The sequence below is a fragment of the Sabethes cyaneus genome, chromosome 1 (assembly GCF_943734655.1).
Source record: "Sabethes cyaneus chromosome 1, idSabCyanKW18_F2, whole genome shotgun sequence".
Taxonomy (NCBI): domain Eukaryota; kingdom Metazoa; phylum Arthropoda; class Insecta; order Diptera; family Culicidae; genus Sabethes; species Sabethes cyaneus.
In genome coordinates this window covers 154,860,388-154,878,030 of record NC_071353.1, presented here as the reverse complement: position 1 = coordinate 154,878,030, position 17,643 = coordinate 154,860,388, and the positions used below count along the sequence as shown (strand labels likewise).

General features: G+C 36.1%; 1 protein-coding gene across 4 annotated transcripts in view; it reads right to left on the bottom strand.

Moving 5' to 3' along the window:
* The window catches only part of LOC128732471 (neurobeachin), a 306,950-nt gene that overhangs the window by 119,522 nt on the left and 169,785 nt on the right, over window positions 1-17,643 (bottom strand). For all 4 annotated transcript variants that reach the window (XM_053825722.1, XM_053825724.1, XM_053825723.1 and 1 more), the window contains exons 2-3: window positions 3,313-3,544; window positions 2,982-3,178 (exon numbers count right to left, since the gene is read on the bottom strand). In XM_053825722.1, coding sequence (XP_053681697.1) covers window positions 2,982-3,178; window positions 3,313-3,544 — 429 coding nt within the window. The remainder of the gene's footprint in view (window positions 1-2,981; window positions 3,179-3,312; window positions 3,545-17,643) is intronic.

Below are 17,643 nucleotides of genomic sequence, written 5' to 3'. Positions count from 1 at the left end.
CGCGAAATATATATAGTACAAAAATAATAAATTGATACAAAATGTATAAGGCCATTGTAAATCATTTTAAAAGTTTTTGTCACACCCCCTTGGCTTGAAAAATCGGGGGGCAAAAAAATAATTTGTAGGATATGAGTTAAATTTTTTTATAAAATCAATTGTCTGTGGGCTCTACAGCCCGAAAAACTTAAAAAATGAGTGTACGAGTTGCTTCTAGCATGAAATAGAAATGGAAATTCAAACAGCGGAACTTCTGAAAATCGGCCAAACAAATTTTCTTGCGTTTTTGTCTTTTTTTTTCGTAGATTTTTACATGTAAATTTACAACGTATATATTAAAAGCAAGAATAGATTTGGTTTTCACGTTTAAACTTAAAATAAAAATGCTTAAAATCCATAATTTTTTTGCTCGATTAAAAAATTCTCTTTATTTTTTTTTTCGTCCCCCCCCCCCCCTTCAGTGGTCCAACACCGGAGGGACAAAAACTTTTTAAAATATTTGTAATGGCCTAATACATAAGCATTATAATGATAAAAAAATATACAAAAGATACAAAGATAATACAACACTAATATAATAACATAATAAGAAACATAGTAGAACACGAAAATTTGGAAAGTCTTCTTTTATTTAAACAAAAGTGATACAAAACCAGTACACAAATGGCACAAAATATCACAAAAAATAAAATAAATACAATATGATACAAAGTATAGGATTGATTCAGAAATAATAAAAATTACATAAAATTGACGATAAATAAATACAAGAACAACACGACCTTTAAAATGATGTAATTCATAATGGTAGTGATTCCAGATGATGCATGCAAATGTTGCAAAAATTGGTATAAAACTAACATTAATCATAAAAGTGCCACAAATGGCAAAACGACGCAAAAGAAATACCTAAAGGACGCCAAAAAATGATATAATAAATGATGCGAAACATAACAGAAAATATGACGCAAAACGTAGATGACAAAAAATACAAAAATAATAAAAAATTTATTCATAGATTGATACATATACAAAAATAATAAACCACAATAACATAAAAGACACAAAAATGGCAAGAAATTAAAATTAATAAACAAAAACAAAATACAATTAGGCTGTAAAAATTACACAAACAACAATGATACCAAAATAATATCTTTGTATTAGTTTTCACACAGTTAAGCCATTGCACACAGGAGTATTTGAGCCGAAAAGTTGGTCAAAAATATTGTTAATCATTTTTATTAGAGTAAACATGCGGTAATGAGTGAAAAATAGTATCATTAGTTCTATGAAGTAATTTTTTATGGAATTATGTTTGTATCTACTTAGTAGTGTGGCACAACTTTTCTGATATTGCTTTTACTGTAGTTGAAGAATGGAAACTTTTTTAGAAATTGTGTGAATAAAGGGAGAGATATATATATGAGAGAGAGGTAAGATAGATAGAGAGAGATAGAAAGAGAGAGGGAGACAGAGAGGTGATAAAGACAGGTGTATTAGAAAGAGAGGTGTGTGCAGAGTTGTGGAGAGAGAGAGAGGTGAGATCTTAAACACTTGTCTTCGTTTTCCTGCGCATGCTTCTCTCTCGGTCCATTATTGAATCCCTTCGATGGGTGACCCTCCGGAAATTATCACAGGAAAACCTAATCTAGATCCAGCATGTACTTATTCTTCTTACAAAATAGGCCTTTTGACTGATAACACGCTTATCGAATGAATTCCGTAATAAAGAGACTCAAAGATTGCGCAAATTTGATAGGAATTAAAGAAATTTGGCGAATTTCTCTTTTAATACCTAAAATTTCTTGTTCAATTACTTTATAGAGCATTGCTCTGGTGTCTCACAAGCACAATGACATAAAATTTATGTTTCTAATGCTTGAAATTTCATGATGGTATAATTTATCATAAGAAAAATTCTGCGAAATTGATTATTTCATCATTTAGTAAAAAGTTGCAAAAAGTTGCAAAAATTTCAGTCACAACGCTCTTCCTGGGAACTATCAAATGGCATCAAAGATTGTGATGAGAAAAGGTGAGAACATAAACAAATATCGCTTTAAAGTAACAACATATTTGTGCTAATTTGCTATAACAAAGACTGCTCGCTTCTCATCATTATATTCATTGAAATCTAAAGTCTATATCAACAAATAATTGTAAAATCTTTGAGTTTCAAAAGCCTTTTTACAGCTGGTCGATTGGATATATATAGCCTTAAAAATGTGGAAAGCAACATCCTTACCTACATGAGCGAAAATATATGGCCTATTTTTACTCGAAGTTTGACAGCTCTATGCAAGATGTAAACAAATGGTTTCAAAATTAACGTTACATTGTGTGATAGATATCTGGGAAGACAACGAGGTTTAATTGGAGGGGATTGAACGAGTTTCAACTTTCCTCATTTTGACCAGCTTTTTGGTCTAAACACTCCTCTGTGCATTGATGTTAATTTGTCTTTTTTTTTATCAATTTGAAAAGGATCTTGACCGTGCTTCGTTTCCAATTTTTAAAGCACCAATGTTAGCCCCTGGGTCGATTTTACATTGTAGTGGAAAAGCTGAGAGGGTTAAAAAGCGGATTGAAACATAATTGGCTTTGTATGATACTACAACGTATTCTAATGACAACGTTTAAGGTTAAGGTTTACATAATGTTTATAGAAGTGTTAAAAATGTTGCTCCCGCTTGGTATAAGTTTTAAAAGCTTGCAAATGATTTTTATTTTTCCCAAAACAACAAATTGACAAAAATCAAAAGAATCCTTCGATAAATATTTTAATTTAGTTTTTTTGTAATTTTCGAAAGATGACAAGCCCTTTCTAAAATGATTCTTGTGTCAAAATGGTGCCAATATTTGAACAAGGTGCTTTAACCCAAATCCGAAAAGTTTACACCTCCGATTCCAAATTTTTACTGAAAATTTCGCCGGAAGTTGCTCTGCTGTAGCGATTAGTTATCAAAGAAAATACTCACCGATCCTTTCCGTCCCGGAAAGCTGAAGAACACATCCGGCCCGTTCCGGTGCGGCATCTGCTTCAGCACGTTGAGCAATTTCGCCGAATGCCGCGGCCACTTGCCGTTGATGGCTTTCATGGCACCGAACAGCAGCTTCAGCTCCTTCACCGTGATACTGTAGCTCGCTAGCACTCCGAGCATCTCGATCAGCAGATCTACAAATCGAAATTTTTTTTCGTGAGATGGAACTCTCGTATCAAGAATGTGAGTTTTATTGCACTCTTATCGTGGTTTTATGACCACTTTTGACCATAAAAGTCATTATAAGAGTGTTATAAAACTAACTTACCGGCGACGATGGATTCCGCCCGGGCCAACCGCGCCAGCACGTGCTCGATCAGACCTATCTCGGTGCATGCCTGCAGGTTGCGGACACTTTTCTTCAGGATCGCGATGAAGACACTCCACACCTCGGCCTGCAGGTTCGCCGGACAGTGATCCAGCAGTTCGAGCATGTGTTTCACATTCTGCGCGTCCTGAACGACGAAGTTCAGCTCCATGTCGAACTCACCGCCGACGAGCTGCGGAATTTAAATGAGAAAAAAGAAAAGAAAACAGATTAGTATTGAATTGAAAGAAACGGACCATCTTCAAAGGATGCTGGAATGACACTGCACAAAAGCACCGGAGCCGGAGCACTATACACAACACAGTAAGATTATTATTATCTTCGTCATCGTCATCGTCGTTGTAGACGATCACAGTAGAGTACTCACTCAACTTTGTTTCTAGTGGTTGTAATTTATATAAAAAAAAACGACGCGATTAAACCCGAGCCTTAGAACAGTGGACTTTGTAGCGTCCTTTTTTTTGTGATTACCATAAACCCGCTGTCGATTATGCACCACGGAAAAACGGACTCTCAGTGTGCCACCCACCCCGCGCTTTCAAAGCTGTTCTGCAATTAAACTTCCACTTTTCGACTTCTACTACCTACTTCTCCTATGTTGCAGCAGGTCCTTTCCATTGGGAAAGGTCGCCGCGAAGCGTCGTCGTTTTCCCTTTGGCACAGAACCGAACCAAATGACACATTGTAGGAGAAAATGTTTCCGGGACGACGTGTTCACCTCCCCACGGGCGCTGCGCTGAGATCCCCATCCAGAAGTGGTTGAAAGCTAGTAATTTAACTGTTGATGCCGCCTGCCGACGACTGAGTTTGATGAGGAAAACTTCACCCGTTTCACCCGATCGTGTTGAAAGTGTATTAAATACCAGAGTGAGTAGTTGTACTTTTTTCCCTTCACACCTTCCAACTTTCAACGGTAAGCCACCATCATCATCAACACTGCCGAATTGGACCGAATTCTTATCTTTCGGCAGGCTAAAACTGCCCCATCATTCGTTTCTGCATTCGATAACGGGGCGGATGGACCCCGGTGAATGACTTATGACTTTCGAGTAGGTATATTCGGGCACTGTTTTACGTGATGTTTTTCCGTTCTGCTAAATCGCGAACGGAAAGGAACAATGATGACACCACGATTTTGGGCGAAAACTTTGGACGAAGACTCTGTAAACTTTGGATGTTGCTCTGTCTTCGATGTGTTTTGGTATTTGGTAATTGCGGGACACAATCGAAGTCGAAAAATTTGAATTAAATCGTGCCGAAAATTTGGCTCTAAAACTAAAAATGAATAATAATTAAACCGATACTAATTGACAACTAACAAGACTGAAGGGAATATCAGCGAAATAAGTGTACGTATGTACGGGAAATTTCTAGCATTGGTGTGATTAATATGATGGACGGTTAACTGAAAGCCCATAAAACGCCACCAAAAAGTTTGCAAAAATAAAAAAAAAAAATAAAAAAAATTGATTTTAAAAATCCGCCCCTTAAATTCGAATATTTTTGTTCACTTTTAAGTGAAAAAAAAATTAAAAATAGGGATATTGAATAAAAAAACAGATATTTGAAATATACCTAATGAAATCAAAGGAATGGGGAAGTGGAGATTCTCGGTCAAATCCCATTGTTCTTTTTTTGTATCTCGAATGATTCCACTTGATTACATCATTCTTCTAAAGGGGGGAGGTGTAGTGTATTACATATCTTTACAATTTTTCATAACAACAGTTAAGAATTTCAATTACAACGCTCCGGACGACGTTCATCGCAGCGTTGCAAAGCATTTCCATATACAAGATTGATAAAAATTCTGAATCTCAGCTAAAACTATGACCATGCTAGGCAGCTTAAAAATAAAATGACAGCTAATAGGGTATGTTGCTGCTTCGTCGTTATTTCCTATTCCCGTCCTATCCAACACAAATTATTAAAACTATGAAGGTTTTTTTATGACACACAATGCAAAATTAGTTATTCCGCAATATTTTAGTTTGTTGACTATCATACACGATCGATCAAAGTGAACAGAAATCTATTTAAATGGTTTTTTCGTTAAAGAATTCCTAGTAGCCAAATTTTTCTACGTTTTTTCGTGCGACGAAGAAGAAAATGTCGACTAATCGTTTCAATTTTCATCATTCATAAAATGAAAATAACTCACCCAAGCAACACATTGTCGTTATTCTGCAGTCGAAAAGACTTTCATGTCCGAAATAGAAACAGAAATTTTTGCAGAATAACATTTGTCATGTCATCCGACACAAATACATGCGTGCTAATGTCGTAAACATTGTTGTGTTTTTTTGGTTCGGACGATGAAAAATTTTGATGGACGGATTTTAAAACGGTACGACGAATTTAAGAAATAAAACCAATTGCTTAATTTCAATAAGGCCATTGCAAATCATTTCGAAAGTTTTTGTCCCCCCGCCCTTGGAAATTGGCTTGAAAAATCCGGGGGCAAAAAAATAATTGGTAGGATATGAGTCAAATTTTTTTTATAAAATCAATTGTTTGTGGGCTCTACAGTCTGAAAAACTCGAAAAATGAGTGTACAAGTTGAGTTAACGCTTCTAGCACGACACAGAAATGGAAATTCAAACAATGGAATTTCCGAAAATCGTCCAAAATTTTTTTTTCTTAATTTTTGTCTTTTTTTCGTAGATTTATGCATAGAAAACAAAAGCATATGTATTATAAGCAAGAATAGATTCGGTTTACACGTTTAAACTTTAAATAAAAATGCTTAAAACCCATGTTTTTTTTGCTCGATTAAAAAATTCACTTTGTTTTTTTTCGCCCCCCCCCTTCAGTGGCCGAACACCGGAAGGACAAAAACTTTATAAAATATTTGTAATGGCCTAAAATGCTTTAATAATCGCTTTTTAGTGAATTCAAAGCGCATGGATCGGAAGGTAAGTGTGTTTGGGTCAAATCAGCACAAGAACTTTTGGAGTATTCATCAAATCCATCCAAAAACTGAACTACGACGGGAATTAGAATTAAACCCTGAGTAGAAAAACTGTAACCATTTAACAGTGAACATAATTTTCAAGTGCTCGTGTTGAAAATTTTATCAAAGCTCACGGGTACGCTACATACAAACAACAAAGAGACGCAGTAAAGATGACGGAAATGCGAAAAAAGGGAAAATATGATGGCGAAAATACGATAAAAAGTTCTCAAAAAGATAACGAAAAACTACAAAAATACGATAGAAATAACATTAAAATACAGTTTAAAGATGCCAAAATAGCGACAAAGAGAACAAAAAATGTGACAAAAAGATGTGTAAAAAAGCGTTAAAAGTACGATACGTAAAGCGGCTGAGATTGGCTGCGCATAGCTGCGCCTTTTAAAATAAAACACCTTAAAAAGTGATTGAAAATTAGACAAAAGCTGGAATAGTTTGAAAACCAAGAAAGGCAGAGCTGCACTTCTTTCAGCAAAAAGGTGTATTATCATCGTATGTTAAACTTCATGGAACTTCAAAACTGCGTAGAAGTCGAAATAACCAGAAAAAATGGCAAAAACTGGCATTAAGGGGATACATTAGTTTGTAGCACTATAATTTTATTCCCTGAAGAGATAAAAGTTATTTTTCTTCTACAAAAACTCCTTAAATAACATTTTGGACAACTTTTTCTTGGGCTTCGTTTATTTCTGGCTTTGAATAAAAAGTTAAATTGATTATTTATTGACCCATCCCCTTAATGCAAATTTTTTTCGCTATAACAAAAAAGTATTTCAAAAATCAAGGCACTTTTGTGAAGACACAAATGTAGAAAACTTAGTAGTTTCTACGCAAAAGCGGATGTGCGCCTTTTTTTGTAGTCGTCGCACTGTGCGTTGTAATATTCTAAAAACGACAAAGATAGAACGATGAAAAAGATAGTGGAACCAATAGATTGAGGCAAATTGACAAAAAAGTAAGGAAGAGACAACAAAAAATGTCGAAACGACGACATAAGGCGGTGAGATAATGACGAAAACAAAGAAAAGACTGCTAAATGATAACGAAAAGACATCAAAACAACAACAAAAAAGTAGAATCAAAAAACGGCATAAAATACGAACAAAAATACGACATAGAGATGACAAAAAGACCATGAACACGAAAATACACTACAAAAATACGACGAAAAGAAGTCGAAAAAATAATACAATGACGAAAACAAGTCAAAACAGCGACAAAAACATGACACGAAATACTACAAAGAAAACAAAAAACACGAGAAAAAGAGCCTATTAAATGTATCAAAATAGAAAAGATGATGAAAACGGCAAAATCGAATGAAAAGGCGACAAAAATGGTAAAAGCATACTCAAAAAAAAAGACGAACAGACGACGAAAACAGGTTGAAATGACGGCAAAAAGACCATGAAAAGACGATAGAAATATGGCAAAGAGATGACAAATAGACAACGTACACCAACAGAAGACAACAATAAGATGACGAATTGATTATAAAAAGATGAAAAGCTGATGGGACAAAAAAGCGGTAAAATAGGAACAAAAAATAGCATAAATAGCATGACAAAAAAACAATTGAAAAGCTTCAAAAAGGCGACAAAAACACAAAAGAGACAACGAAAAGATGGCGACTTTAAAGCCGAAAGACAACGACAGAATGACGAAAAGACGGTAGAAAAACTGCTGTTTATTGTCTTGACAGCAAACAGGACGATGATAAATTTGCAAAAGTAGACAATAAGACAACGAAAAACGGCGAAACGATGACAAAGGACAACCAAAAGATTTACGTTGAACCGCGACAAAGTCAGCGACAACAGAAAAAATGAAAGGATGACAATACAAAAAGAAAAAAAACGAAAAAAATGCCTAAGCAACAGCAAAATTAACGACGAAAACGTTAAAAATCAGTCTAAAGGGTCAACGAAAACTGTCACAAAACAGAGCTCACACGAAACCCACAGCTCACAGGAACACGACGGACGAACAGGCGACGGAAATAACATGAAAAATTGATGAAGACGATAAAAAACGTTAAAACAGCCACAAAAAACAAAAACCACGATAAAAAGACGTTAAAATAGCGACAAAAACACGACAAAACATACAAAAAAAATGACGAAAAAAGAGGAATATGCGACAGAAAGCCGACAACCTGACGACAAAAGAAAACCAACAAATAAATAAAATAAATAAAAATAAAAGAAAACCAACAAAATCAGTAAGCACGACGAAAAACAACAAAAATTAATCATTTACAAAGCGCGAAGAAGGCGACAAAACATCAAAATGGACGACGAATATAGACATCAGAAGCACGACGTAACGACGGTAAAGAAAACACTTTGGTTGTCTTTTTTTATACGCCTGAAGGGTATCGTGATTGTCATTGGAGGCAAGGATCTCAATGATCGTCTTTTGAGGCAGTTTTGGTTGTCTTGAAAATAAAACGAGGCAACACAAAAAAAAACCAGAGCAAAACAGGTGATAAAAAAAATAACAAAAAACGATGAAGAGATGACAAAAAAACCGAAAAAACGACAAAATGATATTGCCACAAAGTAGCAACCGAAAAGACGACAATAACGCTTAAAAGCCGTTGAAAAAAGCGACGGAAAATGCAGAAATAGATCCAAAACATGACTAACAGACGACGGAAATGTGAGGTAAAGATGGTAAAACGACCCTGAAAAGACGACAAAAAGAAGCCGAAAACGCGTTGAAAAAACAAAACCAAAAAATAACGAAAAGACAACATAAGAGTGACGAAAAGACAGCAAATTGAGGACAAAAAGATGGCAAAGAGTTGGCGCAAAGACAACGAAAAGATGACTAGATAGCGATGATAAGTAGGCGAAAAGTTTAAGATGAAGGACGACAAAAATGCGTCGAAACTTCGATGCGGGGCCAAGAATATGTTGCGTAGTTCAATTACTGAGTGGGACTCTAATCCACACTCTCTCTCAGTTTGCGCCCAAGGGTTTTGACAATTAAACTATCAGTACACGACACCCTATATTAGATACTCTTTTTCACAACAGTTTCTAATCAGTTTCACAACAGTTTTTAGGCAATCGCAGAACAGTTTCTGATAAGGTTCAGAATAGTTTCACAGTAGTTTCAGAGCAGTTTCAAGTCAACTTCAGAGAAAATTGAAAACAGTTTTCAAGCAGTTTCATAAAAGTTATGTATCTTTTTGGGGCCGCTTTATAGTAGTTTCGATATTGTTTAAGAGAAGTGTGTTCTGAACAACTGTTTCAGAGCAGTTGCAGAGTACATTTAGGGTAGTTTAAGGACTTAAGGCAAGTTTCTGGAATGTTTTAGAGCAGCTATAAAGTAGTTTCTAAGCCGTTCCAGGATAGTTCCTGATATATTTCGAATGGGCAAGTCCCGTTTCATTATTGTCTAAAAACATTATAAAAACATTTTAGAGCAGTTTTACTATTCTATAACGTCTCTACCCTGGTAACCAATAAGCATTTCCAATGCAATTTAAATGCAAGCCACTAAGCATTTAAGTTGCCTTAAATGCTGCTTAAATGCTATTTTGGCAAAACATGCGGCTACTTTACTGCTAGCCCTTCTATGGTACTGACAATGCTTATTTGCAGCTAGTTACCGACAAGAAGAATTTAAATAGAATTGTGGATGCCAATTTACAGCAGTTATGCAGTCAAAACGCTGATAAACAGCAAGGTGCTGTTTAAAATGCCAGGTAGCCTAATAAGCGATTGATTTACTGCTTATGGTAATGCTTATTGGTTACCTGGGTAAACTGTTTGAAGTTTGTTCTAAAAATGCTTCAAAATTTCTCTAAAATTGTTTTTAAATTATTCCGAAGCGTTCAAATACTATTACTCTCCTTCGGCTTCGAAAAAAAAAACGCTGAACAGTTTTAGCGCATTTTCGAAACAGTTTTAAAAAAATCTATGAGTAGATACAGAGTGGCCTCAAAGCAGATGAGTCCGATCTAGTTCCACTTACGTTCTGGAATTTTTGTAGCTCTCGGCCGTTGCTTACATTGACGATGGAGTTTCTCCTTGGATATCAGGCCTCCCGGCACGAGTATAGTTTTACGAATCGGCTCCCAAGATGTTCTAGCTTCTAGGCATGATATAACTGTCCACGAATTCGATAGGTCCTTCACTGGCCACACTGATGGATGGAGGTTACAATTCGTAAGCGAAATACGCGTATCTGTGAAGATGGCATCAAGTAGCAGAATTAAAAGGTATTTTTGCATATCTGATATAGCTTATTCGGTTCGACCGTATCGTACGCCGCCTTAAAATCCAAATAGAGATTATGAGTCTGCATGTCGTACTACTAGATCTTATCAAGGATCTGGTGCAGGATCCGTTTTAAAGCAATATCGGAGTAGTTTTTTAACGGTTTCAAAACAGTTTTACAGTCCAGCGCCTCTATGGTTCAAAGGTACAAGTACCAGCGAGCCACACGCCCTAGCGGGTGTTGTGGGTTCGAATCCGGTTATAATCTCTGATTATAGCTTGGTTCGACCCATGCACAATGGAGTCACAACGACGACTTGTTAAGCGTAGCTACGTATTCTCCCCCTTACCTTTCCACTATTTCTCCTCCATTTTCCAAAAAAAAAATGTTTTCATTACTTTCCCCTACCGTCCCTTCATCAATTGTAGAACCATCGTAATAAGCACCGGTTTAGAGAACATTCAGAGCAACCTTTAAATAGTTTTCAAGTAGTTTCACAGGAGTTTCACATTTTTAGTGCGGTTTCACAACAGATTTGAGGGTAATTTCAGGAGAGCAGCTTTCAAACAGCCTCAAAATTGCTCGACACATGTTTCAAAACATGTTTAGAGTGGTTTCAATGTTGTTCCAGAGCTATTTTAGAGCAGTTTTTAGGGAGCTCCAGACTGGTTTCTAGAAGGTTTCAGAACACTCTAGTTACGAAGAAGTTTCTGAGCAGTTTCAGGGTATTTTTAAGCAAGTTTTAAAGCGAATTTGGACCTACTTCAGAGCAGTATTAGAATATTTTTTAATGCAATTTCAAAGCAGTTTTACAACAGACCATTTTATAGCAATTTCAATACTGTTTCTGAGGACAGTTCCAAAACAGTTTTAAAATAATTTTGAAACAGTTTCACGGGTCAGAACAGTTTTTAAACCGTTTCAGAACACGTTTAGAGCAGTTGCAGAGTATTTTCAGTGTAGTTTCAGGGAAGTTTTAAGGAAATTTTTAAATAGCTTCAGATCGATGTTACAAAAGTTTCGCAACTTTTGTAGAACAGTGTCGAAGCAATTTAGAGCAATTTCAGAGTAGTTTTAAGTATTTTCATCAAACCAGTATTAAAACAGTTACAAAGTAGCATCAGGATTGTTTTTGCACAATAAAAAAATAGCTTATCTGAGCAGTTTTAAAGCAGTTGAAGAGTTATTTAAGAGCAGGTTTGAAAGTATTTTCAGGGCAGTTTCTGGGAAGACAAATTTCTGAACAAATTCAGAGCAGTTTCAGAGTTATTTCGGAACATCCGGTTTGAATTGGTTTCAAAGCAGTCTCGTAGTAGCTTCGGAGCAATCTGGAAGGAGTTTTAAAGTAGTTTCTAGGCGAATGACAAGTAGAAGTCACAATAGCTATAGAGCAGTTTTATAATGGCCTCCAAGTAGTTTTAGAGCTAGCTTAGAATGCTTTCAGAGTAATTTCAGTGTAGTTTAAGAGTAGTTTCGAGAAAGTTGCAAACAAGTTTCTGAGAAGTTCAAAGCAGTTTCAGAGCATTTTTAGAGCAATTTCAGAGCAGTTTACAACAGTTTTAGAATATTATAGAGCGATTTCCTTGCTACTTTTGATGGAAAGTTTCAGGAAGGTTTGAAATCAGTTTTTAAACGGTTTCAGAACAAATTTAGAGCAGTTGCAGAGTAATTTCAGTGTAGTTTCAGGGAAGTTTTAAAGAAATTTTTGAATAGCTTCAGATCGATGTTACAAAAGTTTCGCAGCTTTTGTAGAGCAGTGTCGGAGCAATTTAGAACAATTTCAGAGCTATTTTAAAGTATTTTCATCAAACCAGTCTTAAAACAGTTACAAAGTAGTTTTAGGATTGTTTCCGCACAATTACAAAATAGTTTCTGAGCAGTTTTAAAGCAGTAAAAGAATTATTTCAGAACAGATTTGAAAGCGTTTTCAGGCCAGATTCTGGGAAAACAAATTCCTGAACAAATTCAGAGCAGTTTCAGAGTTATTTCGGAGCATCCGGTTTGAATTGGTTTCGAAGCAGTTACGGAATAGCTTCAGTGCAGTCTGGAAGGAGTTTCCAAGTAGCTTCTGGGAAGTTTCTAGACGAATTCAAAGTAGCGTCAGCTTTAGCTATAGAGCAGCTTCTCAATTACCTGAAAGTAGTTTCAGAGAAGAAGCTTAGAATAGTTACAGTGTAGTTTTTAGGAAGTTGCAGTCAACTTTCTGAGATGTTCAAAGCAATTTTTTGGCAATTTTTTACAACAATTCTAGAATATTTCAGAGCGATTTCCTTGCTGCTTTTGGAAAGTTTCAGAGCAGTCTTAGAAAGGTTGCAGAGCAGTTTTTAAACAGTTACAGAACATTTTTGGAGTAGTTTTTAAGTTATTTCAGAATAGTTCCTGGAAAGCTTTAGAGCAGTTCAAAGTATTGTCAGCTATAGCTATAGAGCAGATTTATAGTTGCTTTGAAGTAGTTTCAGAGCAATTTCAGTGTAGTTTAACAGTAATTTCTAGGAAGTTGCAAAGTTTCGGAGAAGTTCAAAGCAGTCTTAGAGCATTTTTAGAGCGATTTCAGAGCAGTTTTACAACAGTTTTAGAATATTATGGAGCGAGTTCCATGCTGCTTTTGGACAGTTTCAGAGCAGTTTTAGAAAGGTTTCAAATCAATTTTGAAACAGTTTCAGAACATGTTTGGAGCAGTTGTAGAATAATTTCAGTGTAGTTTCAGAGAAGTTTTTAGACAACTTTTAAATAGATTCATAGTGATTTCACAAAAGTTTCGCAATCCTTCTTGAGCAGTATCGGAGCAATTAAGAACAATTTCAGAGAAGTTTTAAGGCATTTTCTTCAAACCAGTTACAAAGAAGTTTTAGGATTGTTTCTACACAATTACAAAATAGCTTCTGAACCGTTTTAAAGCAGTTGAACAATCATTTCAGAGCAAGCTTGAAAGCACTTTCAGGGCAGTTTCAGAGTAATTTCAGAGCAACCAGTTTGAATTGGTTTCAAAGCAGTTTCGGAGTAGCTTCAGAGCAGTCTGGAAGGAGTTTCAAAGTAGTTTCTGGGAAGTTTCTAGACGAATTCAAAGTAGCGTCAGCTTTAGCTATAGAGTAGCTTCATAACTGCCTCAAAGTAGTTTCAGAGAAGAAGCTTAGCATAGTTTCAGAGTAATTTCAGTGCAGTTTTTAGGAAGTTGCAGTCAAGTTGCTTTTGGAAAGTTTCAGAGCAGTCTTACAAAGGTTGCAGAGCAGTTTTTAAACGGTTACAGAACATTTTTGGAGTAGTTTTTAAGTTATTTCGGAAAAGTTCCTGGAAATCTTCAGAGCAGTCTGAAAGGAGTTTCAAAGCAGTTTTAAAGTAGTTTCAGTATCAGCTATAGCTATAGAGCAGATTCATAATTGCTTTGAGGGTGTGCTTAGAATAGTTTCAGAGCAATTTCAGTGTAGTTTAACAGTAATTTCTAGGAAGTTGCAAAGTTTCTGAAAAGTTCAAAGCAGTTGTAGAGCATTTTTAAAGCAATTTCAGAGAAGTTTTACAACAGTTTTAGAATATTATAGAGCGATTTCCATGCTACTTTTGTAAAGTTTCAGAGCAGTGTTAGAAACGTTTCAAATCAGTTATGAAACAGTTTCAGAACATGTTTGGAGCAGTTGCAGAATAATTTCAGTGTAGTTTCAGAGAAGTTTTTAAACAATTTTTAAATAGCTTCATAGTGATTTCACAAAAGTTTCGCAATCTTTCTAGAGCAGTATCGGAGCAATTAAGAACAATTTCAGAGAAGTTTTATGGTATTTTCTTCAAATCAGCAATTGAAGCAATTGAAGAGTTATTTCAGAGCAAGTTTGAAAGCATTTTCAGGGCAGTTTCAGAGTAATTTCGGAGTAACCAGTTTGAAAGTGGTTTCAAAGCAGTTTCGGAGTAGCTTCAGAGCAGTCCGTAAGGAGTTTCAAAGTAGTTTCTGGGTAGTTTTTAGGTGAATTCAAAGCAGTGTCAGCTATAGCTTTAGAGCAGTTTCATAATTACCTTAAAGTAGTTTCAGAGCTAGCTTAAAATAGTTTCAGAGTAGTTTCAGTGCAGTTTCTAGGAAGTTGCAGATAAGTTTTTGAAATGTTCAGAGCAGTTTTAGATCAATTTCAGAGCAGTTTTTAACCAGTTTTACAACAATTCTAGAATATTGCAGAGTGATGTCCATGTTGCTTTTGGAAAGTTTCAGAGCAGTTTTAGGAAGGTTGCAGAGCAGTTTTTAAACAGTTTCAAAACATTTTTAGAGTAGTTTCGCAGAACTTTTCAGTTTGCCTGAACCTACATTTTTTGCATTTACCATTTATTCTTTTGAAACAGCAAACTTATTCATAAAATTAAAAAAAGAAAGGCTATTTCTTTGCCTGATATTAGGCACTAAGCAAAATGCAACCTCATCGGAAAGTTTTTTCCATCAAGAAAGGTGAAGATTCTAGCAGAAATACTGCTCGTTAACGATCATTAATTCGATGAATTTCTATTTCGAATAAAAGTTTTCATTTGATGACGAGTAGGGTACGATAATTCTAATAAATTATCCGACAGTATTGATATCGCTCAGCACGTTAACAAATTCTCACATTTTATAGTCCCGTTTGGAAGTTTTACGATAGCACTTTCCCCAGAAAATGGCCAAGCAAAGGTAAATTTGCTACTGCAAAGGCTAGCAGCAAGCAATGGAATGGTATGGTGTTCGTTTCGACGAAAAATTGCACCACAAAAGGTGCCATGAAACAACTACCGCTTAACGGGTATCAACCGCAGTAGCAACCGACGACGGCGACGACGACGACAACGACCCGGCGCCCGCTTGTGTTGAAGTTGATTGTTTACCCCATAAATTGTGAATATTTGCTCAATGCTCTCCCCTGTTCTCGTTTTAACAACGTACACTTTACTACCGCTCCTGGTTCCTCGTTCCTGAATCCTGGCTGGGGCAACGAAGCGACCTAGGCATCATGGGTTGTCGGTGACCAACCAAGCTACCGCACCGGTTATGGTTTTTCTCAATCGAAAAATATTCTTTATCAAGGGTCGGTTACGTCCAGTACTGACGGTGTGGATTCCCCCATTTTCAGTATCGTTGCTAAATATTTTCGAATAAAAAACTTCGGACGAACAAAGCGGGTCGGGTTCTATGCACTATTCTCTCTCAGGATCACATTTATGATGCTGAAACTTATTTCCTACGTGGAAATAATAGAAGCGAAAAAAAACCTAGGGACCAGCACTCGAATCAGTCATGGTAAAGAGAACTTGAACCGATGCACTCTACCCAGCCGTGCTCGCTCGCTCGCTCGAAGGGGGAAGGTGTAGCATGCATTTGCCCTGCACGGTGTTGATTTGCAGAGAGGCAGAACTCTAAATAATTCAAGAGTTCACAAATTTTATGCAATTTTACGAACAAACCGAGCGCCGGGTTGTAATTTTGCCGAAAGCACTCTTACTGGACTGCTCAAGAGGAATTTAACAGAAGCGGCATTAAAGCTTTCTAAAGGCTAAATTTAATTTTCCGAATTTGATTGAAACTTTTATAATTCAAATGATAATAACATGTTTGCTTACAAACATTCCGAGTACCGACATAAAAAAACAAGCTTACTTTTGCTCCACAATCCAATTAACATTAAAAGATCATTAGTGACAAGGTTTGCCAAATTGGTTCGCACATCGCAAATGTAGCGCATATTATCTCTCGTTGTGCTTTTTCTTCCTCCGAGCTAATCTCGACATTAGGATTAGCTAAAAACGTCGAACGATGTGTTAAAAAGTTAGCGTATTTCCTAGAAGCTACTGGCTGGAAGTTAACCTTGTACTTAAGCAAACATTCACCATCTCTTGCTCCTCCTCCCCACACAGTAAATCCTTCTTCACCACCATCCACAGCAGCACAGAAAATAAATCTTCGACGACGCCAATCGGAGAATCCTTACTGAAATCGTATTTTTTTTCCTTCTTCTTTATTTTAAGTGACGAAAGCGAATAAAAATGGATCATGGTCACAGATTTATCATTTGCACCACGGGAGGGATGGATAGAAATGTGGATGGGGCCCAGTAGGCAATATAGAGAGGATTCGGATAGGGATTTTCCCAGGCCAGCGCAGCATAGAGCAGAAGAAGATTGATTGATGACATGGTTCGGGTACTGACGGGGATTGTCGGTGATAATGGCAATGAAATTACGAGGGTCGAAATCGAACCCCGGCGCGCTCACTCATGCCGCCTGCATTCATTCGTTTTGTTTTTTTTCATATCCGGTGGGATTAGCTCGTTAAAACAGTTTAGATTTGTTAAGGGCGATAGTATCCATGGCGATGCCAAGAACCACGTTCGAATTTTACTTTCTTAACGATAGGGAGAATCAAATCATATGTTGAGTCTATCGAATAATATCCAATTAAGCAGAATTTAGCGTTGAAGCACTAAGTATATTCTACAGTGGATTCAAATAGTCAGGAAAATATATTCCAAATGAAAAAGAAATCTCTCTGATGACCTCAAGGTACGAAATTGGTCACAAATCAAATCAAAAATTGTTTAACAATTTGAGTTGAATAAGAAATGAATAAGAAATTTGCCAAAAGAAATTCAAAATAGAGACAAAATTATGAGCAAACTGTGTAAAACACTTCAGAAGTGTTCAATTATTGAAAATTTGTCATAAACTGGCCGGTGGTGTAATTGGATAACGCACTCGACGCGAGATTGAGAGTTGTGGGTTCCGATCCCACCTGGACAGTCAATTAATTTTCAAAGTTTGCATATAATTTTTCCCAGTTCTTCCAATTAATGTTCGTTCTTCACAATAACACATTTACTCCCTCATATGAAGTACAAAATAATTTGACCGAATTAATTACTAATTAATTTGTATAAGTCGATATCAAAAATGATAAAAGTTGGGTGAAAAATATGTCAAATAAAAAAAATTATCAAAAATTTTCAAATATGCAGAAAATTGGCCAAAAAAGGTATTATGAATTTGCCATAAATGTGTCCGAAATGAGCTTCAATTGATATAAGTGTTTCAAAATTTTTGAAACTGACAAGAACGTCAAAAATATG